This window comes from Uloborus diversus, chromosome 10 (assembly GCF_026930045.1).
Source record: "Uloborus diversus isolate 005 chromosome 10, Udiv.v.3.1, whole genome shotgun sequence".
Lineage (NCBI taxonomy): Eukaryota > Metazoa > Arthropoda > Arachnida > Araneae > Uloboridae > Uloborus > Uloborus diversus.
In genome coordinates, this window is record NC_072740.1 from 72,352,208 (window position 1) to 72,379,469 (window position 27,262).

The 27,262-nt window shown below is 34.9% G+C and overlaps 1 protein-coding gene across 2 annotated transcripts in view; it reads right to left on the reverse strand.

Annotated features, from left to right (window-relative positions):
* The window catches only part of LOC129230981 (tyrosine-protein phosphatase non-receptor type 1-like), an 81,041-nt gene that overhangs the window by 43,470 nt on the left and 10,309 nt on the right, over positions 1-27,262 (reverse strand). For both annotated transcript variants that reach the window (XM_054865223.1, XM_054865221.1), the window contains exon 3: positions 4,029-4,129. In XM_054865223.1, coding sequence (XP_054721198.1) covers positions 4,029-4,129 — 101 coding nt within the window. The remainder of the gene's footprint in view (positions 1-4,028; positions 4,130-27,262) is intronic.

Here is a 27,262-nt window from a genome sequence, read left to right on the forward strand (position 1 = left end):
GCCGGATTATCCGGTGATCCAGACTAACGGGGTCCGTGGCGCCGACTTCAAATTTGTAAGATTTGTTTTTGAAAAATTTTCGTGTTTTTAATAGGTTTTTTGAAGTTGGGGAGCCCCCCAGAATATGAGGGACTTTTTTATTTAAGGAGGGGTATCCCCTTACGTAAGTTACTCAGAAACAGACCATGCATCAGCCATCTGGATTTAAAAAATTCAAGCATTTTATTCCAATAAAACCAGAAGCAGTTTGGTCTACGGGGGGGGGGGGGGGGGGGGGGGGGGGGGGGGGGGGGGGGGGGGGGCGTGGTCAGTGGAGAGGTTGGTTCAAACTTAAAATTTTTAGCGCTTGTTTTTGAAAAAAATTTGTACTTATGTTTTTTTGGGGGGAGCCCCCTTCCCCCGTAATTTGAGGGGGGTTCAATCTAAGGGGGGTATCCCCTTAAGTAAGTTACTTTGAAACAGAACAAGCATCGGCCATCTGGATAAAAAAATTCAAGCATTTTATTCGAATAAGATCAGAAGTGGTGTGGCCTACAGGGGGGGGGGGGGAATTAGTGGGGCGGGGTGGCGCAGACTTTAAAATTTTAAGGTTTGTTTTTGGAAAATTTTCGCGTTTTTAACCACCCCCCATAATTTGAGTGGAGTGAATTTCTTTTTGAGAGGGGGGCATCCCCTCATATAAGTAACTGCAATAGGGAATAGGCATCGGCTATCTGGATATGAAAAAAATCAAGCCTTTATTCCAGTACTAGTGGTACCCCGCACGGCTTTGCCCGTAATAGAAAATTAAAAGGTCTTTCGGTCCGCCTGTATATTTACAAATAATGTATGGTGAATTTTATCGCCAATTGGCTTATGCCCATGTTATGGTTCCACGTTATGGTAATCTCGTCCATCTTATGATAATTTTGTTCCTAAAATCGGAATAGAAAAAGAACCACATCGAATTTTCGAAAAATCGCTTCGAGGTGCACAAACTAACTTTGCCAAATTTCATGAAAATCGGCCGAACAGTCTTAGCCTATGCGCGTCACAGAGATCCAGACATCCTCCAGACAGAGAGACTTTCAGCTTTATTATTTGTAAAGATTATGTGAAAAAGGGCTTAAAATTTTAATAGAAAATTAATAAAATCGAATTTTTGAAAAATCGCTTCGAGGTGCACACCCCCCATGCTTCAAACTAATTGTGTGTCAAATTTCATGAAAATCGGCTGAACGGTCTAGGCGCTATGCGCGTCACAGAGATCCAAACATCCATACAGAGAGACTTTCAGGTTTGTTATTTAAAAAGAAAGGAAAAGGAGAGAACATAAAGAAGTAAAGAAAAGAAAGATAATTTTCAGAACAAATTCTTTCCCATTTTATTAAATTTCTGTGAAAAATGGGCTTAAAATTGGAATAGAAAAAAAAAAACAAAATCGAATTTTCAAAAAATCGCTTCAAGGTGCACACCACTATGCAACAAACTAACTGTGTGCCAAATTTCATGAAAATCGGCCGAACGGTCTAGGCGCTATGCGCGTCACAAAGATCCAGACATCCTCCGGACAGAGAGAATTTGAGCTTTATTATTATTAAAGATAGTGAAAAAGGGCTTAAAAATTTTAATAGAAAATTAATAAAATGGAATTTTCGAAAAATCGCTTCGAGGTGCACACCCCCCATGCTTCAAACTAATTGTGTGTCAAAATTCATGAAAATCGGCTGAACGGTCTAGGCGCTATGCGCGTCACAGAGATCCAAACATCCATACAGAGAGACTTTCAGGTTTGTTATTTAAAAAGAAAGGAAAAGGAGAAACATAAAGAAGTAAAGAAAAGAAAGATAAAGAAAGATAATTTTCAGAACAAATTCTTTCCCATTTTATTAAATTTCTGAGAAAAATGGGCTTAAAATTGGAATAGAAGAAGAACAAAATCGAATTTTCGAAAAATCGCTTCGAGGTGCACACCACTATGCAACAAACTAACTTTGTGCCAAATTTCATGAAAATCGGCCGAACAGTCTAGGCACTATGCACGTCATAGAGATCCAGACATCCAGACATCCTCCGAACAGAGAGAATTTCAGCTTTATTATTAGTAAAGATTATGTGAAAAAGGGTTTAAAATTTTAACAGAAAATTCATAAAATCGAATTTTTGAAAAATCGCTTCGATTTGCACACCACTATGCAACAAACTAAATTTGTGCCAAATTTCATGAAAATCGGCCGAACGGTCTAGGCACTATGCGCATCACAGAGATCCAGACATCCAGACATCCTCCGAACAGAGAGAATTTCAGCTTTATTATTAGTAAAGATTATGTGAAAAAGGGCTTAAAATTTTAACAGAAAATTCATAAAATCGAATTTTTGAAAAATCGTTTCGAGGTGCACACCACTATGCAACAAACTAACTTTGTGCCAAATTTCATGAAAATCGGCCGAACGGTCTAGGCGCTATGCGCGTCACAGAGATCCAGACATCCAGACATCCTCCGGACAGAGAATTTGAGCTTTATTATTATATTTAAAGATAGTGAAAAAGGGCTTAAAAATTTTAATAGAAAATTAATAAAATGGAATTTTCGAAAAATCGCTTCGAGGTGCACACCCCCATGCTTCAAACTAATTGTGTGTCAAATTTCATGAAAATCGGCTGAACGGTCTAGGCGCTATGCGCGTCACAGAGATCCAAACATCCATACAGAGAGACTTTCAGGTTTGTTATTTAAAAAGAAAGGAAAAGGAGAAACATAAAGAAGTAAAGAAAAGAAAGATAAAGAAAGATAATTTTCAGAACAAATTCTTTCCCATTTTATTAAATTTCTGAGAAAAATGGGCTTAAAATTGGAATAGAAAAAGAACAAAATCGAATTTTCGAAAAATCGCTTCGAGGTGCACACCACTATGCAACAAACTAACTTTGTGCCAAATTTCATGAAAATCGGCCGAACGGTCTAGGCACTATGCGCATCACAGAGATCCAGAGATCCAGACATCCTCCGAACAGAGAGAATTTCAGCTTTATTATTAGTAAAGATTATGTGAAAAAGGGCTTAAAATTTTAACAGAAAATTCATAAAATCGAATTTTTGAAAAATCGCTTCGAGGTGCACACCACTATGCAACAAACTAACTTTGTGCCAAATTTAATGAAAATCGGGCCGAACGGTCTAGGCGCTATGCGCGTCACAGAGATCCAGACATCCTACAGACATCCTCCCGACAGAGAGACTTTCAGCTTTATTATTAGTAAAGATAAAGAAGATAAAGATAAAGGAGACCAAAAGCAGTATTGTGTACCAAATGGGGGGAGGGGTAGTGTGGGTCATGTCGCAAACTGCGTCACTCCAAAGGGGATGTTTTTAAAAATTATTGATTTTTTAAGGTCTTAAATCGGTAAGGGGGGCAGCCCCCCAAACCCCAAAGTCCCCCCCATAACACATTTGGAGCTACTTAATATTCATTGGGGGGGGGGAGAAGAGAAAGGAACCCCTTAAAGAATCCAAACGCAATCTGTAGTTTTAACAGTGTAGATTTATTTCAATCTGATTAGATTTAGTATAAATTTTAATCTGACGAAATTTAATCTGGTTACTTTAGTTGACTAAATCAATCTGATTAAATTAGTTTGACTAAATTCAATCTGATTAATTTAATCTGAACTAAATCAATCTGAACTAAATTAGTTTTTTTAGTCAACTAACGAGTTAGTTTAAACTAACGTTAATCTTCGTCTGCAATTGAATTAAATTTTTAAAATATTAGTCTGAACTAAATGGGAGTCAGATTACTTTAGTCGATAGAGGATTTAGTTGATTGATGCCCAACACTGGTTTCGGGAGTCAACTGTATTCAGAATGTTTATTTCCAATTTGCGTGATTTCAAAAGCTATACAATCATCATAAATGACTTCTGGATTACTAAAACACTCATTTGAAATCTTTCCCACCCATGCATAACATAATGGGATCTTTATTTAAAATTTTAATATATTTCATAATGAAAAATATATAATCAACAAAAAAGGGTCAACTCACCTGTGTTAATATGTAAGATCTGTCAGCAGATGATACTGTAACAAGACTTGCATTAATGTAATCTTTATCACCTCTTTGTAAGCGCACTCTACTGTGATCAACTAATAAGAGAACAAACAATAAAACAAAGGTTAAAAACTTTATTAGATATATTAACACTTACCTGAAATATATTTAAGAATTAACACCCAGGGTTTTTAGCATCATTCAATCATAATGACTAACCTCCCCCCCCCTCCCCGCAAGAGGAAATTCTGGCTGTGCTAGTGCCCAGTTCAGATCAAGGATCCTCTTAAAACTATTCACCCCATTGCAAGCAACAGATGCTTCTAGTTAACTATTCCAGATATATTCAACGCTGTTGAAATGTGTGTGTATCCAGAATATATATAGTATTCAGAATATATATTATAGTACTGTAATATCTCGAAAGTACCGCCCCCCCATTTTCAAAATAAAATTTGTTAATTTCAGAAAGGGGGGGGGGTTTATAATTGAGATTTTTTGAAAAATTAGCCAAAATAATTGTTTTTAGTATTAATAATTTTAGAGTACACAAAAGAAATAATTAGTAAACAACAGTTAATATTAATGAAGAGTGAGAGAGAGAAATTAATAAAAACCTGTCAATCTTCTAGTTGTAATAAAGTGCATGGGGTGCCATTTTTTTTTAAAGAAAGGATTTTTCAGCTTAAGTTGGCAAAACCCCTATAATTTATCACTTGAAAATTCATCATGTACTAATTGTTATAAGGTTACAGTAAAAGAAGCAAAATCTTAATGTTCTTGTTTCAGAATAGATGCAAAAAGCGCAATCACAACCGTAAATTTGTTACAAAAATCTTAATTTCGAAAATTGCATTTTACAAAAATCGCGAACGTAAAAAACAGACAATCTCTTACTCGATTAAGTAAAATATAAATTTCTGATCCTAAACTCGTGCAATTACTTTATTTATCCTTTAAAAAAAGTTATTTTTACGTTTCGCTTTACTTTTTAAGAGTCATTTTTTTTTAGTTGGACAAAGTGAATGGAGGCCTGATAGTCGACACCTTCAATTTTCCTGAAACTTTCAGGATATTTTACTAGTATGGTGATAAGCAAATGTGAAGCTTCTTTCCTCACTAATTTGATTTGTTGGCCTTCGAGTGGAGGTCAAAGTTTAGGGTTGTGAGAAAAAAGAGCTAAATATGATTGCTTTGCTTCAAAAACAATTAGTTAACCAAGCCAATTATTTTAAATAAGGATACTATTTGATACTAGGTACATGCTAGCATAAATATTTTGGTGGCTCACTTATGGCTTTGAGGGCAAAGGTCAATTGAAACTGCTAACGCCCGGATATCTGCTAAAGCCGTGAGTAACCCTCAGAAATAAGTATCTGATTAACTACTCACAACAGTATAGTATGAAGAAAAATATAAAATAGCTTTCATTTCTCTTGGCAGTAGTAGTTAAACGGTCTTAAAGTCGATGATATTTTAAAAATGCCCAAGTTTAGAGGTCAATAACTTTGAGCAAGAGCTGTAATTATGTTCTACATGGTGTAGTTTTAGACTCATGTCAGAAAACCATGAGATCTAATCATCTTAAATGGTCTCAAAAATGATTTCAGTATAAAAGAGAATTTTTTCGCGAGTTTATATACATCAAGCAGGGACAATTTGAGAAACTTAGGTCAGTTGACGTGGAATCACCCTGATATAACATTGTGACATTCCCATGCATCTTTTATTATTTTTGACTTCATAATGATCATAAATCAATGCTATATTTTAGGAGGAGAATTACGATTCGGTAAGAGATTGAGTTCATAATTACTGTTGAATTTTCATATGGGTCACTCTTCAAAAAGTGTAACTTTTCTGTTACATAACTTTTACAGAAAACATTTTAAGGAACAATTCATTTAACAATGCTTTTTAATTTCATCAAAAATATATCTATTTAAACCTGTCAACAATTTTTTAATAATAATTTTTATTTTAATATATTTTTGGTTCACAACATGTGAATTCTCACCTCTATGGCATGTCACACACCTTGTGTGACTGTTTACGTTGCTTAATAACTTGTTTAATTAAAAGTATGTATTAAATTTGACTATTCATCCAGTTCCTGTTTAATCCAACTACGAAATTGCCTCGTTACCCTTTAAGTGAATATTTACACATTTCTAAAACCACATATTTATTTTCAGACAACAATCACACCACATCTACACTTAACAACACAAAGTTCTATTCTACCAACATAACTACACACATCAGAAAGATCGGGAGCAGTCAGCGCCTTCTATACTGTCATTACTTTGATTTACATCATCCTCACCCCCGATGAACAACTGGTTCAGAATTCTCAGATTTACATGATAAACAATATGCATAATATTAAACAAATAAAATACTGGTATACAAATGAAATATTAACTAAGCTAATGAATAAAATGTAAATAACTCAATTAAATTTTTAGAGTTCCACAATAATTTTTACATTTTAAACAATGTTCATTGTTCAGTTAGGAATTTCTAAATTATAGAGCAGTTGAATCGGACGTCTGGAAACACCTTTTTCAGTCTTAACAGTACATGCTCTAATTTTTTTATCTCTACCTATGAATGTTTCTGTTATCTTACCTAATTTCCATAGGTTGCGTGGAGAATGTTCATCGAAGATCAACACTATATCGTTTACCTTGAACTCGGAACACTTGTTCGGTTGCACTAAATTTGCAGATCTCAGATTTAGCAAATAGTCCTTTCGCCATCTTACCCAAAATCTATTCAAAATATTTTCGAGATAATTAAACTTTTTTATTAACACCTTACTTGTAGTACTGTTGATGTCATCACTTGTCAGTTTCACAGTTGGTAAGGACATAAGACGTTTTCCCACAAGGAAATGAGCAGGCGTTAAAGGAAGCGGTTCATTAGCATCAGAATTAGTAAATGTTAATGGACGAGAGTTAATGACTGATTCAATCTCTACTAGAACAGTTTCTAGTTCTTCAGTTGATAAAGATGATTTTCCAATTGTCTTTCGTAATAAAGTTTTCACTGAACGCACCATTCTCTCGTAGAATCCACCCCACCACGCTCCTTTAGGGACGATGTACTTCCAGATGATACCCTTTGAAGAATAATATTCCTTCACTTTAGGATCACTAATCACCTTCCAAATTCTCTGTAATTCTGATTCAGCGCATTTAAATGTCCTTGCGTTATCCGAATAAATGATAGAACAAAGTCCTCTTTTAGATATAAATCTGCGAAGCGCAAGTTCATTTCCGTAGTCAAATTAGTGACTAATTCTAGATGCAGTGCTCTTGTAACTGCACATGTGCACAAAAGAATATAATACTTTTCAGTACTGTTTTTCACATAGAGAGGGCCAGCAAAGTCTAATCCTGTTGTAGCAAAGGGCGGCGACTGTTCAATCCTATCTGCTGGGAGAGGAGCGATCATTTGAGTTCCTGGACGTGCATTATACCATTTGCAAATAATGCATTTCTTCAAATTTGACTTGATAATCTGTCTTGCTTTCACTAGCCAATACCTTTCACGAACTTGAATTAAAGTGTCGTTTATTCCGGAGTGCATAACCTTTTCATGACATTCCTTAACAATTAATTCTGAGAGCTTACTTTTCGATGGTAAAATCTTCGGATGTTTTTCTTCATTACTCAAATTCGACTTCTGCAATCTTCCTCCAAGCAGCAGTATCCCTTTATCGTTTAGGAAAGGATTTAAATCTCGGATCCTTGATTCTTTTGAAACAGATTTACTGTTCTTCAAATTTTCTAATTCTGCAGCATAATACTCTGACTGAATTTTTCTTATCCAAAACTCTTCAGTTTCTTCTAATTCTTCAGCTGTTAATGGTGTTAGAATTCTGTCTTTTTTCTTCTTTCGTACATTGCTTGAAAATCTTCTTACCCATGCAGTTATTCTGTACAGTTTTTTCAGAGAACGGAATTTATTCAATAACAATCTAAAATCGTCTTCATATACATAATTCACTAACACTTGATATTTCGATCTTCTTTCCGTGTCAACAATTTCTTTCTTCGTAATTTTTTTAGTTTCTGGCCAATTTTCTTCAGGTAATGTCAACCACGAAGGACCTTTCCATAAATTCTGATTTTTCACTCGTTCATTTGCACAACAGCCTCTGGACACTATATCCCCAGGGTTCTGTGATCCTTTACAATGTTTCCAGTTCTGAGGGTTTGTCAAGCCTTGAATTTCATACTCTGTTGCAAATAAAAGGTTTCCATTGCTTTGCATGTCCGCGAATCCAGCTTAGAGCAACTGTTGAATCCGACCACATAACATAATTACTTCCAACTTCAAATACCTTCCTCAGCGTGTCTAAAATTCTTGCTCCAACTAATGTTGCTAATAATTCCAATCTTGGTATACTTAACCTTTTAACGGGTGCAACTCGTGCCTTCGACGTTACAAAGCTTACTCCAAATTTTCCATCTTCAACCTTGTAGCGAATATAGGCAACAGCTCCATACGCATCTTCACTCGCATCACAGAATATGTGAATTTCATTCTCAAAGCGAATTTCATTTGTCTGAAAAGGAATATAGCATCTTGGTACCGTCAAGTTTTCTAGTTGCGGAACCTCCGAAATCCATTTTTTCCAGTTTATTTTCAATTTTTCAGTTAATTCTTCATCCCAATCTAGTCCTTGTTCCCAAATTTCTTGCAACAAAATCTTGATTCTTATAGTGAATGCAGCTATTATCCCAATCGGGTCAAATATTTTGCAAGATAGTTGCAGTACACTTCTTTTAGTATTCTTTATAAATGTTGTGTCGTACTTTAAAAGTCCAGGAGCAAAAACAATTGAGGCTATTTATTTACAAAAATGTACATGAAGCTTTACAAAAGTCATATCCACACAAATAAATGAAAACGTACTGTTTGTTACGCCTTATTGTAGTACTTAAAAGGAGAATCTCGTTCAGCAACGTAGTCGTACATAGTTCTGCGTAATTCTTACTCTCCCCGCCTTACTTAGAGTGTTGCCACTCATTCGTAATAAGTTGCTTAGGTGTTATTTTCGGAGTAACTCTCAGCTGGAGGAGGTTCTTACGCAGCATTTCCTCCCACCTTTTGAGTGGATAATCTACTAAACACTCAAAATGACTTAGGTTAAATCAAAAATTACAAAAACTTACATAATATAACATCAAGCAATATACAAAAAACACAATCTTAACAAAGAAAAATGAACCAGAAAACAATCAAAACATAAATCATGAACAATTACTATTTACAAACGCACTGGTGGCTTGACAATTCTACCACTACTGGTAGTTAGAGGTACAGCTTCCTCAATCGTATTTAATGCTGGGTTTTCTAGCTCCAGTCGAAATAATCTTTGAACTGGCCTTAAGAATTCAGATGTTTCAGTTCTAACAACAGCAAGTCTAACCTTCCCATCACGCCCTGGAATTAGTTTTTTCACATGAGCTAAATTCCAATAAGCACGTTTTTTGTTAATATCCTCCAAAAGAACTATTTCGTCCACATTTAAAGGCTCAAGTTTGAAGTTCTTAGCAGATTGTTGACGTAATTGTCCTAGGTATTCAGAACGGAACCTTTTACGGAGTTGTTCTCTTATTTTCTGAAGATATTTAGCTCGCTTACCTAACTTTTCTCTATCGACAATATCAATATCAGAAACTCCGGCGTTAGAAATTTCTTGCAGAAACATTTCTGGTGTTAGGGGTGACATATCGTCGACGTCTTCGGAAACGTACGTAAGTGGCCTTGAATTGATAATTCTTTCACAGTCACAAAGTACTGTAGTTAACTCTTCATAATCAAGAGCAGCACGACCCAAAATTTTCCTTAAAATTTGCTTCACCATTTGCACTAAGCGCTCCCACCATCCGCCCCACCAAGCGGCGGATGGAGGGTTAAACTTCCACTGAATTTTTTCTTCCGCAACTTTAGAACGTAAACTCTCCAAATCCAGCTCGTGCAAAAGTCTTTCTGCTCCCTTAAAATTCGAGCCATTATCAGAATATATGATGGTTGGCCTACCACGCCGAGCAATAAAGCGCCTCAGGGACTGAAAAAATACTTCTGTGCTTAAAGACGTAATAAGTTCGAGATGAATGGCTCTATAGACCGCGCAAGTATAAAGTGCAATATAAGCCTTTTAGCCATTTTTTAGGTATAGTGGACCAGCGAGATCAACACCCACTATTTCAAAAATAGCTGCATCACGTACTCTATCATTTGGCATAATGCCTGAACTGACATCACACCTTTCTGCCTTAAATCTCTGACATTTCACGCACTTTCTAATGCAATTACGTATAGTTTTACGAGACTTAATAATCCAGTATTTTTCCCGTAGATGAGACATCAACATAGAAGTACCAGCATGTAAAAGACGGTTATGAGCATCCATTATTAATAATTTAACCACGGGGTGGTCAGATGGTAAGATGATAGGAAACTTAAAGTCATTAGTATCATCACGATAAGCAACATTATTTTTAGCTCTTATTAAACCATTGGAGTCCTGTAGCGGTCTGAGGTTTTTCAATTTATCATCGTTTACACCTTTAAATGACTCTTTTTGAATCAACCTCATAAGAGCTAATTCAGCCCTTTCTAGCTCAGAAACAGACAAAATACCTGTGAACCCAGTTACTGATTTTCTTAACTTACAATAAAATCTAAAGATCCAAGCTATCATGCGTACGATTTTTTTTACCGATGAAAAATACCTGTAGTACCAATTGTCATCAACCTTATTTGTTGTCAATGTAGTTATAATAGTCTTACGCTGTTCAGAGTTCACCAATTCCTCATCTGGCTTACCCTCACACTTCGGCCAATTTTCTTCTTTGTCATACAACCACTTTGGCCCCTCCCACCATTTTAGCTGCGCTAACTGCTCTACGGAACATCCGCGGGACGCTACGTCGGCTATATTATGGATTCCGGGAACGTGTCCCCATACTTTAGGAGATGTCAAGGAACGTATTTCTCGCACACGGTTTTGTATAAAGGTACCCCAGTTTCCCTCTCTTACAATCCAACACAAAGCGGTAGTGGAATCTGTCCAACAATGAACATTAATTCCGGAAAGCTTAAGATCTTCAATTACAGGTGAGAGTAATCTGGCCCCTATTAAACAGGAGAGTAGCTCTAGACGAGGTATAGTTATATGTTTTAATGGTGCAACTCTACTTCTTGCATGTACTAAATTAATTACTACTTCATTTTTTCGAACTACTCTTATATAAACACACGCGGCGTAAGCTCGTTGACTGGCATCGCAAAAGAGATGCAAACTCATCGACTCGTATTCAAGGGAAATGCCTAACCACCGAGGTATTTTCAATTTTAGTAGTTTCGTTAACTGTTGATACCATGCCTTAATTTTTCTTATTAAATCCTCTGGAAGAATTTCATCCCACTTAAGTTTTAAATTCCACACTTCCTGCAAGATTAATTTAGGTATCAACGTCACAGGGGCTGTAAAACCTATTGGATCAAAAACTGAATTGGCTACTGCTAAAACAGACCTTTTCGTAACAGCTTTTTCTAAGTCTAATTTGTGATCCATTTTACAAGATAACATATCCGAATCCGTATGCCAAACATAACCCAAGACTGAAACTTTTTTACTCCCAACGGAGTTATCAGCCGAAACTGCACTGCTTAAATTGGATTCCCAGCCTCGTAAATTAAAATTACCCGAAGTCATGATTATTTGCGATTCCAACACAAATTGTTTCATTTCTGTTTCGGTATGTAGGCTGGTCACACAGTTGTCGACGTAAAATGCACTCTTTAGAATTTCAGCTGTGTGGCTTAAATTTTCTGGAACGTTATTCAAATGGAACTGCAGCGTAGCAGCCAAGAGATACGGACTGCAACTTTGCCCGAAAACCAGCATCCGATGCCGGAACTCCTCTAACTGCTCTGAGTTATCCTTACCAAACCACAGAAAACGCAAAAAATCTCGATCTTTCTCCCTAATAGCTATTTGCAAAAACGCTTTTTCTATATCGGACGTAACTGCTACGTAGTTCCTACGAAATCGATTAAGAATCGTTGGAATAATTTCTATTAAGTTAGGTCCGGTAGATAAACAACTATTTAATGACGGAGAACCTACTGAATGAGAACTTGCGTTAAATACCGGTCTTAAACTTGTAGTACTATTTTCTTTAATTACCGGCCTATGCGGCAAATAGTGTACTTGCTTCTTTGTTTCTCCCGGTACCTTTTCAATTATGTTAAGAGATTCCCAATTGTTAAAAACCTCCGTATATTCCTCCAACTTTCCCAAATTTACAAGCTTTCTTTTTGTGCTCAATAAGCATTTTTCAGCTAATTTCTTATTGTCCGGTAAGGAGGAGGTATCCTCTATCCAAGGCAACGCAACTTCGTACCTGCCCTCCGAATTCACGCAAATAGTTTCATTAAAGAATTTATTAGTTTCTTCTTCCAATTCTAATTTACTCTTTCGATATGCTGGATCATCAATTCCTAAAACGTCTAACTTCCAAAGATCACTGATACACTGAGTTGGCGTTAACAGCGATGTAATCACTAAAGAATGGTTACTATTTACGCTTTGCCTTGTTTCACATAATTTCCCTAACACAGTCCACCCCAAACGAGTCTGTATAGCTGTCAAATTAGACTTAAGATTTATTATTCTTCCCGTCAACAATTTTCCCGCAACATCAGCATCAATTAATAACTTTATCTCCTTATCTACCTTAAATTTATTTTTTTCTGTATCCGTAATTTCAATATTGTGCTGCTTGAGCTCGTCTAACCAAGGACCAGATGGGATTTGATTGATCTCAGAACAAATACGTTTTTGTGCAAGAACATCAAATTTACACCTGTAACTGTTGTCAACATTACTTAAAACAACAACATAGTTCTTATAACTTTTTTCAGAAATTTCTACCCCACCAAACAGTGATTGTTTCAATTTAATTTCATTTGTAGGGCAATAGTTCATGCTCTGAGCAACATCAGAAACTATGTAAGATTTCATACTACCCATGTCAATGACTGCACGTAGAAGCATTTCTTTCGAACCATTACACAATTTTACAACCAAAGTTTGAAGATATACATCCGAGAGTTGCACATGATTATTTAAAGTACTAATTTTGTTATTATTATCTTTTAAAGGATTATCTGGTCTATTCGAAGGCAAATCTGGACATAAGATCACGAAATGTCGCCTTTTACAAATCTGACATTTATGCTTAGAACTACATTGATTTGCCCGATGATTGCCTCTCTTAAGACACACAAAACAAGCTTTCTTTTTCTTAAGAATATCTTTTTTATAATCTAAGGTCATATTCGTAACTTCATTACAACTCTCAGATGCATGAAACTTATCACAAAAAATACAATTATCATACCTTTTAAATTTACTGTTATTATCATTAAATGCAGTTTTATCATTTGCGCTAAGTAATTCACAAGCAGTTGGTACAAGAGATTTAGATTCCGAATATTTACTTAAATCTTTTTTATGACTTACCCTATCAGAATAAAAGCTTTCCCTAGCAATTTTTACTCTGAATTCACTATCAACCTCATTCTTAACAAAATCAATTAATAAATCTAAATCAGTCTTACCCACTGTATCTGCAGCAGTATTTCGCTGCCTTTCCCATAACTTAATAATATCCACTGGCAATGCTGACTCAACGAGTGGAAACAAAATATCCGCGTACTTATTTTTTGTGAGTCCTAGCGATTCAAGCGAACGTAACTGTGTCAGGAGTTTATCATACAATGTCGATAAATCACTTTTGTTCTTTGTCATTACCAGCTGCAATAGATCTCGTATATACACTTGAATCAAAACGCTTTCTTTTCCAAATCTTTCTTTCAAATACTCGATGGCCTTGGGATAGTTTTCAATCGTGGGGGGAAAACTGTCTACGATGTCTCTCGCCTTGGAGCCCGCAACTGTCGCCTGTATTAAATATTGGAATTTGTCTCGTTCGTCTATTCTCGTATTTTGATGAATTTGCTCAAATTGGGACCAAAAGTTTAACCATTCCCTCGGATTTCCATCAAACTTCCGGAGCTCAATTTTCGGTAGCTGATACTGGGATACTGTTTCGGTACCCTGTACCGATTGAAGGGGTGTTTCTTCGTAGTTTCTCGGAGCTTGCACAGAAAATGTTCGTTTTACTTTCATTTTCGCAAAAAGAAAGTTTCTATCGTATTTTTCACACGATTCGAATTCCTCTTCGTACTGTTTTTCTGTGCATTTTTCCGTCGGTAATAGTTCTAAGATTTCGGCGTCACACTCTTTTAACTGCTTGTATTTCTCAGATAACAGTTCAAATTCTACTTGTTTTTCTTCACTGCTTGTCTCGTTTGATTCCGTTAACTTATCAAAATTATTTATAGCTCTTGTGAAGGCACTTCGTAAAATTGAACGCTTCTGCTTCAAAATGTCCATTTTCGTATAAAGAATATCAATTTACGTACTAATTATTCTTACAAACACTTACTTATATATCCTTACAAAGCCTCTGAAATCTTCTGATTTCCGTACATCCTGGCAGGCTCGCCAATAAATGTTGTGTCGTACTTTAAAAGTCCAGGAGCAAAAACAATTGAGGCTATTTATTTACAAAAATGTACATGAGGCTTTACAAAAGTCATATCCACACAAATAAATGAAAACGTACTGTTTGTTACGCCTTATTGTAGTACTTAAAAGGAGAATCTCGTTCAGCAACGTAGTCGTACATAGTTCTGCGTAATTCTTACTCTCCCCGCCTTACTTAGAGTGTTGCCACTCATTCGTAATAAGTTGCTTAGGTGTTATTTTTGGAGTAACTCTCAGCTGGAGGAGGTTCTTACGCAACAGTATCTTCTAACGATTTCATCAGTTGAGATAAATCTAACTTAAATTCATCTGTTACTGTATTCCACGTTATACCAAAAACTTTTATCGGCATAAGATTTTCAGAAATTTTCTCAAATCCATTTTCTTCTTATATAAGGCACAGTTCTTTTGAATTTGTGCTCCATTTTCGTAAATTCATGTTTGCATCTTTCAAAATTTCTCTGGTGTCCCTTGACAGGTCATAAGCTTCTTCAATGCTGTTAGATCCACAGATAAAATCATCTACATAAAGATGTTCATTTAAAGCAGAATAAGCTACCGGATGAGATTTCTTATACTTATTTATGTGATATTTAACTGTTCCTGCCAAATGAAAAGGAGAAGATTTTACGCCGAAGGTAACCCTTTTGTTCCTCCATATTTGCAACTTCGTTGGGGGTAATTCATCAAACCACAAAAAACGTTGACAGTCTATTTTCTTCGGAAATAACTATCTGAAGAAAAGCCTTTTCTATGTCAGAAATCATTCCAATTCTATAGTTTCTAAACTTTAAAAGAAGAGTTAATAAATTTGGATTCAAATTAGGACCAGAAAAAAGAATTGTCATTCAAAGATAAACAATTATCTTCCTTAGCAGATGCATTAAACACAATTCGTGTTCTGGTAGTTTTTTTGTCATTTCGTATGACTGGATGATGTGGCATATAATAGCAACAATTTATATCAACATCTTCTTTAACTTCTTCAATCACATTTTCCTTCTCTTGCTCCTGAAGGATTTCTTCATAATTTTTAAGCAAGGACGGATCACTAATAAATCTTCTTGTTAAAGAAACTAAACATTTTCTTGCAAGATTAAAATTACTAGAAAGATTAATTTCATCCTTCAATGGTAATTTTACTTCGTATCTTCCATTTTTAAATTTAATATCCCTATTAAACTGTTAAAATGTCTCCAATTCTAAAGCTGAAGTTTCATCTGTATGTTTTATTCCTAGACTTTCAATTTCCCAAAACTGTCCTACTTGCCGATTTAAATCAAGTTCATTGCGCACTTCATTGGCCTTCAAATCACATATAAATTCATCTTCACAGAAACATAAATTCTGAATAATGGAACTCCTTTTATTCTCAATTGCGTTGCTTACGCCTGATACACAAAATCAGAAAAGAGTTTCAACGCAATACAAATCTTTATTCAACCTTTTAATATTCCCCGAATGAATTTTCCAGTACACATCAGCTCCCAATGAGAATATTTATTACCCTATCCTTTTTGCTAAACAAGTTAGGAATATAAATTCGGTTTCTTTTCAACAGCTTTTTAAGTGATTCATCTGGTGGTGGCATATAGGCATTAGTAATGTGATCAGAAATCAAAACTTCAATCTGAAGAGTTCTATCTGGGAACTGTAAATGGCTTAGCGTGACCTCCGATACATCATAAATCTTTTCTTTAGGATCCAGTTTCCAAAAGTATAAACAATTAAATGTTCCTTTCGTATTACTGGTAAATGCAAACGCTCTGCTAAATCTCTAGTGATGAAACTGCGCATAGACGCTGAGTCACAAAGAATATAAATACTCTCATAATTTATTGCCGAATGAGCATTGGCTTCTAATACTTGTAGCAAAACTGACCTTGAACTCTTCCTTTCCCTTTCATGTATGCTTGCAACTAATGTTGTCGGTTTATCGTGGATTTCATGATCCATTTCTGGAGGTTTTTCCCTTTCTTTTCCCGCTTTAAAAGAGTTTTGATTTTGAAAACAAATTGTTTCGTGATGAGTTCTGCTATTACATTTCTTGCAAGGATTTATTTTACTTTTACACTGAAAACCTAAATGCGAACGGCGAAAGCATTTATGGCATCTTCCTTCATTTTTTAATATTATTCGTTTTTCTGAAGCAGGAATATTTTCACAAAGAAAAGAATCATGACTACTTTTACAGAAACAACAATTAAAATTAACACTAGTTGAAAACGCAGCTGTTGGGTTAGAATGCATTGTGCTTCGTTTAATTTCATTTCGCGAATTTGAAGGAACATTTACATTTTTCATTTTTCTTGAATCATTCAGCAAATTATTTGCTTCCCTGCATTCTACCTCTCTTTTAATGAATTTAATTAATTCCTTTAAATCAAAATTTACATCAGATTAACGTGACTTGTTATATTCCAAACTAACATTTTCTGGAATCATCTTTAAAATAATTGGAACTAATAAATGTCCGACACTTTTAGAATCGATACTAAGACCTTCTAATGAACGTATGTTAATTTCTAATTGATCATAAAGATATCTGAAGGCTTTAGTGTTCCATGCATTCCTTACTGGTTCAAGATGTAAAATTTTATTCATATGAGTATTAATAACAATATCTTGCCTTCCAAATCTATTCGTAAGTAACTCTACACTTTTTTCATAATTTTCTTTAGTGATAGAAAACCCTTGAATAGCACTTAATGCTACTCCACCCAAAAGACTTTTTAAATAAGTAAACTTTTGAATGTCATTTAATTCTTCGTTTTCATGAATTGTTGTGTTGTATTGGTTCCAAAAATCTAGCCATACGCTAGGATCACCATAAAATTTTGATAGAGAAATCTTAGGTAGTTTTACACATTTGGAATCATTACTAATTGCAGGTCTTTCATAATTGGTAGTATTTAATGATTCACTTGAAATATTAGATTTGGTTTCGACATTAGCATTTTTTTTAAATAACCTAGAAATTCTAGACTTCCATTTAATTATCTTTTCAGAATAATCTTCACTTACAATAATTTCTGCTTCGATTTCACTTTCTTCAAGCACAGATTCTATACAATTATTTAAATATTTTAAATTGTCATACTTGTCATTCAATTGATCATTTAAATCTTTAAGTTCTTCTAATTTATCAGTTATTTCTATGTTGCTATCATTAATTAAACCTTCAATTCTATTCAGTAATTTTGTTGTCAAAGATCTGAGGGTAATTCTTTTTTTCTTTAATTTTTCTGTATCACCCTCCATAATTAATCTTTCAAATATTCACTTACCTCTAATTTTAATTTCAATCTCATAGTCCCACGTTCGGGCGCCAAACATTAAATTGGACTATTCATCCAGTTCCTGTTTAATCCAACTACGAAATTGCCTCGTTACCCTTTAAGTGAATATTTACACATTTCTAAAACCACATATTTATTTTCAGACAACAATCACACCACATCTACACTTAACAACACAAAGTTCTATTCTACCAACGTAACTACGCACATCAGAAGATCGGGAGCAGTCAGCGCCCTCTATACTGTCATTACTTTGATTTACATCAATATGTACTTATTTATTATTCCTTTTACAAGTGTCTCCTAACACATCCTGAAATTTTTATGAAAATTGAAGACATCAACTATCAAAAGTGTCCAGCTTTAAAAGAAATGACTCTTAAGCAACGCGTTTTGAAAATTGGGCCGTGTTGAAGATTGTTCATTTTCACAAGTCAGAACAAAAATGCTCCTTCCAAAATGAATAAAAAGGAGTACAATGCTATAAATTTCTTTTACATGTGAACGAAAAGAAAAAGCGCCCTTGCATCAAAATGTGTCTAGACATGTGTTTGGAAGGAATAAACCATGGAGACTTCTTTTTTAAAAGAAAACCTGCACATGGAGGGGGACACTAAACTTATGTAAATGCTATCCAAGTAAAGAAGAAAATGTTATCCTTTTTTTTCTGGAGGGAGTGGCAAATGAAGATGATCGGAAATTTTTCAGGTGGAGGGGGCAGGGGAGGTATATTCGGGATTATAAAATAATTTCACTTTCCACAAAAAAGGGGGGGGGGGGGGGTACTTTCGGTATTTTATGGTATGTATTCTGAAATTTACAATATTTATACAGGGTGCGGCAAAAAATCCCGGACAAGCAATTTTCCATGTAACTTTAGGAAAAATAAATAATAAATAATTTGCAGTGATACAAAGGTGCAACTTTTTATTGAAATTTTCAGCCAATAGCTGTAAGTCTTTCACCTTTAATCAATACTATTCCCCTTAAAGTAATTGGTTTAGAGAATCCTAACTTTTGTGTAGTTTAGGGTAGACCTTTTACTCTAATATAGGCCATACAGCGCAATAAATGAAGAAGACCTACTGATTTTTGAGCGAAAGGTCATACGTAGAATCACTGGTCCTTTGAAGGTGGGTGATCAGTGGAGAGTAAGAACTAATATTGAAATTGAGAATATCCTTAAAGGAAAAAATATAGTTTGCTTTATAAAAGCCCACCATCTTTCATGGCTTGGTCACACTGAGCGAACAAACAATAATTTTAGACTGAAAAAGATCCTGAAATGGAAACCTTTGGGAACCAGGACCAGAGGATGACCTAGAAAGAGATGTTTCAATAATGTTCTTGCAAACCTGGAAACGAAGAAGATCCGCAAATGGAGGGAAAAGGTCGGTCAGAGGGTGGTCTGGAGCAAAATTGTGGATCAAGCCAAGGCCCATAACAGGCTGTAGTGCCACTTGCAGAAGAAGAAGTGTAATAAATGGGGACTGAGGTCTAGCGAGTAGAGAGTTCACTCTACAGATGATATGTCTAAAACAAGGCGCCATGCACCACTCGTCTTTTTGGCCATTTGAACTTGTGTAGAGTCTAATTGAAATTTTCAGTTTGCATTGCTGAAGTGTTCTTAGGCTCACAGAAGTACAGCAGCTTCCAAAATGTCCTTCTGGTCCACTTTTTGATTCATTTTACGTCCCGCATCTACAAGTCAGAGATTTTTTGTCGCTTGTGCTAATTCAATCGCAGACCAAGCCTGACTTTGGATTTTGGAGAAGTTTATCATTTTCTAAGGTGCTTGGAGTGTCTACAGACCAAATTCTATTGTTCTGAGGGTTACGAGTTTGTTCAACGGACAATCAGAGAACGATGTTTCTTCCAGTGCAGACTTGCCGCCCGTCTCAAACGTTTCTGGCCTTTTTGGAGTCGAAGGAATTTGTTTTCTTCAGCAAAAGGCTTAACTTTTAGGAACTCTTAAAGCTTCTGTCTGAGTACTTTTCGCCCTTTGTCGCACTTATCGGTCACAAATTCTCGTCTCACGAATGACTTCTCTCGTGGAACCCCAAGGACTTCATTGAACTTACTTTTGGATGGCCTGACAATTAACGGAAATGTTCACTGTTCGTTTTTGTACACTTTCTGGACGTCAACTATAATTTCCAAGCCACTTGAAACTGCATATTGCATCAAATACTGTATGCGGAGGCACAACAAGCAAACAAACTGTCGTTCTCCTTGATTAAATAACTTTAAAATAACAGGTCTTTTGCTTAAAATTGTAAGAAAATCGAAAAACAATACATAAACTAAGAGATATATTGTAAATTATTTTCTAATGGTGAGAGACCAAAATAAAAGAAGACACTCATTAAAAAGGTATTAGTTTGCTTCCATTTGATGATGCTAACTTTGTCCGAGTTTTTTTTCCGCACCCTGTATTCCAATGCCTTTTCTCTTTATAAAGTTTTTATGTTCAGTATCCTACATGAAAACAACAACTTTAATAATGCAAGCAGGCGGTCTAGATAATTTAATTTACCTGTACATCAAAATATCATTTGTTGCTTTTCGGACTAAAACTGGCATACATGCATAGGACAGAATTAGTACATCAATAATTGGTGGAAATGTTTCAGCAAAAATTTTAAGAAATTCTCATTTGAGGCTTGAGTGGTGTCAATACAAGTCTAAAATGTAAAAAACAAAAGGACCTTTGTGTTCAAAATCTAACTATTTACAAAAAAAAAGGTCTTTCTGTCAAAAAATTTAATTGAACTATGTTCAAAAATCACATCTTGTTCAGAATTAATGTTAAATAATGATTTGGATGATTCTTGGTGTTTTGGAAAAGAAAGCTACTGGCTAATTTTTGAAATGAGGTTTAACAGTGTGGTGTATGCAGTGCAGGGTTTCCGCTACGGTCGCATTTTTCGCAAAATGCAAAAAACCTACCATAAAATCCCGAAAGTAACCCCCCCTATTTTCAAAACAAAACTTGTTGATTTCAGAAGGGGGGGTTATAATCGAGATTTTTCTGAAAAATCAGTGAAAATAATTGTTTTTAGTAGTATTAATTTTAGAGTACAGAAAAGAAATAAAAGGTAAATAAGAGTTAATATTAATGAAGAAAGAGAAATTAATTAATAAAAACCTGTCATAATTTTCTAGTAGTAATAAATTGCATGAGGGCGCCATTTTTTTTTCGAAAGGAAGGATTTTGCACCTTAAGTTGGCAAAACCCATATAATTTATCGCTTTAAAATTCATTATGTACTGAATGTAATAAGGTTACAGTAAAAGAAGCAAAATCTTAATGTTCTTGTTTCAGAATAGAAGCAAAAATCGCAATCAATGCCGCAAATTCGTTACGAAGATCGTAATTTCGAAAACTGAGCTTTATAAAAATCGCGAACTCAAACGCAGACGAATCTCTTACTCTATTTAGTAAAAATTACATTTCTGATGATCCTAAACTCGTTCAATTACATTATTTCTCCTTTAAAAAAGGTTATTTTTAAGTTTCGCGCTCCTTTTTAAGCAACACGTTTCCAAAATGGCGTCACGTTTTCAAAATGGCGCCGTGTTGAAGATCGTTCAGTTTCACAAATCAGAACAAAAATGCTCCTTCCAAAATGAATAAAAAGCAGTACAATTCTATAAATTTCTTTTGTAATATTTATAAACAAAAAAAAAGGGCGCATTTGCATCAAAAGGAGTCTAGACATTTTGGAAGGAATAAACCGTGGAGACCTTTTTTTTTCTTTTTTGTTTAAATCATTGTGTTTTCTTTCTTTTTTTTTTAGAAAAGCAAAACTGCACATGGAGGGGGAAACTAAACCTTTGTAAATGCTTTCCAAATAAAGCAGGAAATGTTATCCTTTTTTTTGTAGGGAGTGGCAAATGAAGATGATCGGAAAAATTTCAGGTGAGGGGGGGGGGGGATATTCAGGATTTTAAAGTGATTTCACTTTCCACAAAAAAAGGGGGGGGCTATAATCGATAGGGGGGTTACTTTCGGGATTTTGCGGTATTTAAATTGCGAAAATAAAACAAGGCGTTTTCGCTTTTTTGCTCAAATAAAAAAGTAAAGAAATAAAGAATTTAAAAAAAAAACTATGCATGAAGCATGATCCGGGAGATTATTAAACAAGAACAGCGATACTCAACTTAATCAAATTACAATTCTTAGTTCAGAAAATGTTTCAATTACTATTAAGTTCAACAGCCAGTACAGAGTCTTTATTTGCAATCTGACCTCCTAATAAAGGAATTTTTGGGCTTCATTAAATGTCGATGTTTTAGCATTTTGCTAAACTTTTTCTTCTAACTTTAGCTCTTTTGCTAAAGAAGTTTTATACTCAGCTTAAACCCTGATGCAGTGAAATCCCATTACAACATACTTTAAGGGACCAATATAATTTTTGCTGTAACTTAAAACTTTCTTTATTTTTATAAAATTTTTAATTTTGCACATCTGCACTCTAATAAGATTATAATATGCAACATTACTGTTACTACTGAGCTAAATTATAATTAATCACATTATTTACTCTAAAAAAAACAAAGAGAATCATATTGAACACTGAACTTTTATTCATTGGTCATCTTCACAAAAAGTGTGTTTTGTACAAGAGATTTTTCCTAAAGGACAGTATAAAAAAGATTCTAATTTGCGAATGTCACTTATGCTGACCACAAGAAAAGTTGAGAACTTGCTGACCCCTTGCAAACACGCAGGGTGTCTTACATTTGGAGCGCAGAAATTGACTGCGCATGGCTTAGCAAGACACTGGCTTTTGCTGTCACACATCAACTTACTTCTCAGCATCAGGCCCGCGGCAAGCCTGATTGGCGCCGTCGTGCAAATGTCTTTTGAGCGCCTATATGCCGCCGCATTCAAGGAAAAAATCTAGTTCATTAACACCTGGAGTGAGGTTTCGTAGACAAATATAAAATGGGAAAAAATGCGTTTGGCATTTTATTAAAAAACAATGCGAAAATATTTTATTTTGGAATACAGTGTACATTTTTATTTTATGTCTCGGAGTTATTTCAAGTTCAATTGCTCCTCTGATTTGTTAATGTGTTTTGGAAAAAGGAAATATTTTAAGCATCAAAAAGTTAAACGCCTCACAAAAATTTCTCTCTATTTATGCCTATTAAATTATCAGAGTGCTGATTTTTTTTTTTTACTGAAGTATAATAATGTAGAAAATATTCCACCATAAAATATGAAACTAATGATTCGAAAATACAGATTTGTTAAAGGGAGGCTATTTTTAAAAATTTAATGCACACATAGTTAAAGAAAAAAGGGGGAGGGGGTCGAGTAATTATGGTCGTGTGTCATGTCCAGTTCCGGATGAACGTCAATTTACGTCCTAGGCCAAGCTTCGAGATTACTACCCACCTCAAATTTTCTGAACTTAATTGAAACCGTATCTCCCCCCTCCCCACGTTTGACAAGATAAGGCAAAGGGTTCTTTTTTATTTTCTCCGATGATGTTTGAAAGAATTTGGGGATGCTGGCCCGAAATTTTTTTTTGAAATTGAAGCTTTAGAAATCCAATTTTAGACCACCTATGTCAATTTTATGGGAAGAAAGAGGATTCAGAACTCGACCGGAATGCTTTCAAGTTTTAAAAACGAAAATTTTGGTGATCTTTAATGATTTTGAGGGAGAGCGTAAGTCGGGGGCGCTCAAATTTTTTGAAATTTGAAGTTCTAAAGAGCAATTTTGGAGTATAATTTGGGGGGGGGGGGGATCGGTGACTCTAGTGTGGAATTTTTTTGGAATTGAAGACTAAAAATCTGTATGACACTTTTTGTCATGTTAAGGAAATGGAGGGGCTTAATAATCCCTCCCCAGAAAAATTTCCAAATTGAATACCTAAATATGCAATTGGAAACCATCTTTGATGACATTAGGAGAAGGGATGGGGTTTGGTAACTCTCTTCCACAAATGTTTTATGTTGGAGGAGGGCTGAATGGCACTCTCTGGGAAAAAATTCAATATTGAATTCCTAAAAACAAAATCTTAGACAATTGTTCTGAACTCACAAGTAAATAATATACAAATGTTCTTACGTATTTTTTGTGATGATAGCATAAAGCAGTCGAATTACCATGAAAAGTAGTTTAAATTCAAAAAAAGACATCAAGAAATTCACTTTGTATGCTCAACCTTATTGTACTATTGAAATAGCATTCACGGCTCCACATTAAGAAGAAAAATGCTAATGCATGCATTAAGTAGTATCACTTGTTTTCGTTGTAATAAATTTTTGTGCTTTTGAATAGTAAATTTAGATACAACAAGGCAATAGTTTTTCCTTTTAGATAGACAACAAGACGGATTTTGCCAATTAGAAGGGCAATTTACGAAAAAATGTCCCCTGAGTAATGCCAAGTTTATTTTTTCCAGCTAACAAAAGCTTTCAAAAAGTAATGCTGATGGGGAATAATACATGCTTTAATATACTATCAAAGCATAACAGTTAATCTCCATATTTAATTAATAGTTATTTGAATAAAATAAAAACTTAGCGTTATGTACGGGACATTTTTTTGAGAATTGCAAAAGAGAAATACAGCTGTAAGAGAGACTTGGATGTGCAATTCACACTACAACCGTCCGCCCCGTCCGTCCCGTTTGTTTCTAACCGAAACAGGTTTTCTCTGCTGGTTGCCATGACAGCAAGACATCTTGGATAGGACCGGTTTCAATCAGAAGAGCCTTGACATCTGACGGCCGTCAAAAGTAGAACAGCATTTCATTGGTTTCTGCCAAGCAGCAAGTTCTTCTCTTTGGCGGGTGAATTCAGCCATGTGATTGATGTACAGCGATCGTATGTAAATGCTACACTGTTTTCGTCAGCAGTCCGTCACGTCAAAAAACGAGATGGATAGAGGGGCGATAAGTGAACTGCCCTTAACAGAGGGGACACAGCTGGAATGTCCTCTCAGTTACAGCTTGACATTAGACTTTTTATCAAAATCTCACTTGCTGACATTATTCATAAAGGAATCTGGGAATGTATAAATGAGCAGTAACATCTTGTTTAAACCAGTTCCCTCAGTGTTTGATCATATCAGGGTCTGTATGCTCCTCATAAACTCCTGCTTTTTAAGAAAAGAAAATAAGGGCCCTTATTTTCCTGAAATTGTACTCTACTGTCTCCTTACAAGCTCCTTATTTTTCATTCTGTAAATAAGCAGCCTTAAAGTTTTTCTCTCTCTCTTCTCTATAAAGTTATTTTTCTTTAAGTTCAGATAATCCCGAGGACAGTGGAACAAATTAATCTGTTTTGCTTGAGGGGATTTGGGCAGAAAAACAGACATTCTCGTTATAACACAGCTTATCATTTCTTTTTCCTTATCAAGATTTTGATACCACTTGGAGTCTATGTGGGTGTGCCTGTCTGCCTCAATCTGATCATAAAACCCTTAATTTTTGCTCCGTCTAAATTCCTTGATTTTTAAAAATTTCGCGTACTGTTTTATGTATGATAAAGAAAATTTTTTGGAGGCTCATCGATCCCATCACTTTACAATAATGAGCTTTGGTATTTTACTATGCAAGTACATGATGTTACAGTCCTCTTATCCATGCATAGATTACTGCATTAATCACAATTCTTATTTCCTTAAAGGCAAGTTCAGTAGTTTGAAAAAATTGTCAATTACTTTTTAAAAAACTCTATTTCTTGGTTTTTGATTCCCTGTTGCTTTTTATGTCATCCAACTGTAGAATGAAAGCAAAAATGAACTGCTTTTACTTTGCAAAGCAACTTTGAATGAATTAAATGTGTCTTTTTTCTAGAATTTTCTTGTCTTACTAATACTTTTTGATTTTTGAAATTTCAATCTATTTTGAAGATTAAAATAGTTTTTCTAAAAGATCCCTAATATTTGGACTGAATTTTCCCTAGTTCTAACTCATATGAGTAAATCTTTATTTATAAACATGCCAAAATTGAACATAGCTTCACCGAAAATTTCTTGTCCCCCCCCCAAAGGTAGACACCCCTAATAATGATGTAGCATGTGTTCTGATGTCATATATAACAGCCCTGTTATCTACTTTAACTTTAAATAATAGAAGTCATTTTTGCCTTTGATACTTTGTTGTAATGCAGTACAATTTCCTAAGCTGTTCCCTCTGTTACACTCTATTTTTCACATTTACCGTAATTTCGGGTAGATAAGCCGCGGCTTATACGTGTTTTAAAGTTGAAATTTAACATCTGCGGCGTATCTGAAGAAATCCCCCCCCCTTCTTTCTTAGTGTTTCTCATGTTCGCCCAATCGAGTGGCAATGTTGAAATTCATTAATAAACGCTAGTAGAGCTCTCAAATTGCACCATGAAACAGGTTTCTCATTAAATTTAATTTTTCACATTCTTAAACCTGCCTTAGCTTGCGCCGATTTTACCGCTGTTTGCTGTTCCAGTGTTGCCAGATTAGTGATGGTAACATACATTTCACGAGGCCGAAAAATGGAGGATACGCTAGCTTGTCTGAGTTAGAGTCCCTATAGTTTGAGTAATGTTTTAGAATTTCTCAATGATGATAAATTAAAAAAAAAAGAAATGATAAAAGTTAAACAATTTTTTGATGAACTGCTAAGTATAACACAATGATTTGAAAACTTCCCATAGAAAAAAGGAAATGTCATCTGGCAACACTAGTTTTTTGCGTAACCGTAGCATTTTCAGATTTTTTTTTTTTTACACGAAGTTAATACCATTTCTATCTATCAACAAGTGCAGTTGCTTGTTACAGTTTCGTCCTAAATATAATAAATGATCACATCCATACATATGTATATACATATAGAGATATATATATAGAGGGGGTGGGGGGTGCCATGTTTTGATACGCTTTTCAGCGGCGTATACCATGGAGCGGCTTATCCGATGAACTTTTGTTTTTACTTTTTAGTTAGTAAATTATTACATGTGCGGCGTATACGATAGGGCGGCTTATCTACCCAAAATTACGGTATATAAAATGAGGTTTTGATTTAAACATTGCTATGGGTGATATTTTTACTTGGAAATATTCTGGTTTAGAAAAAAAAAAAAACAAGTTTTTCTTAAAAGAGCTCCAACTCAGACTTTTACATAAATTATAGTGCTTGTCAAATTGTGTTGACATTTTCTGTCCCCTCTGTTACATACACATTTAACCAAATAATGGAAGTTAAATGAGAATGAAATTTCAATTTTTGGTCAATTCATTAAGCATTTTTCTTTAAAATGTCAGATTGGTCTGTATTTTTTTTTATCTT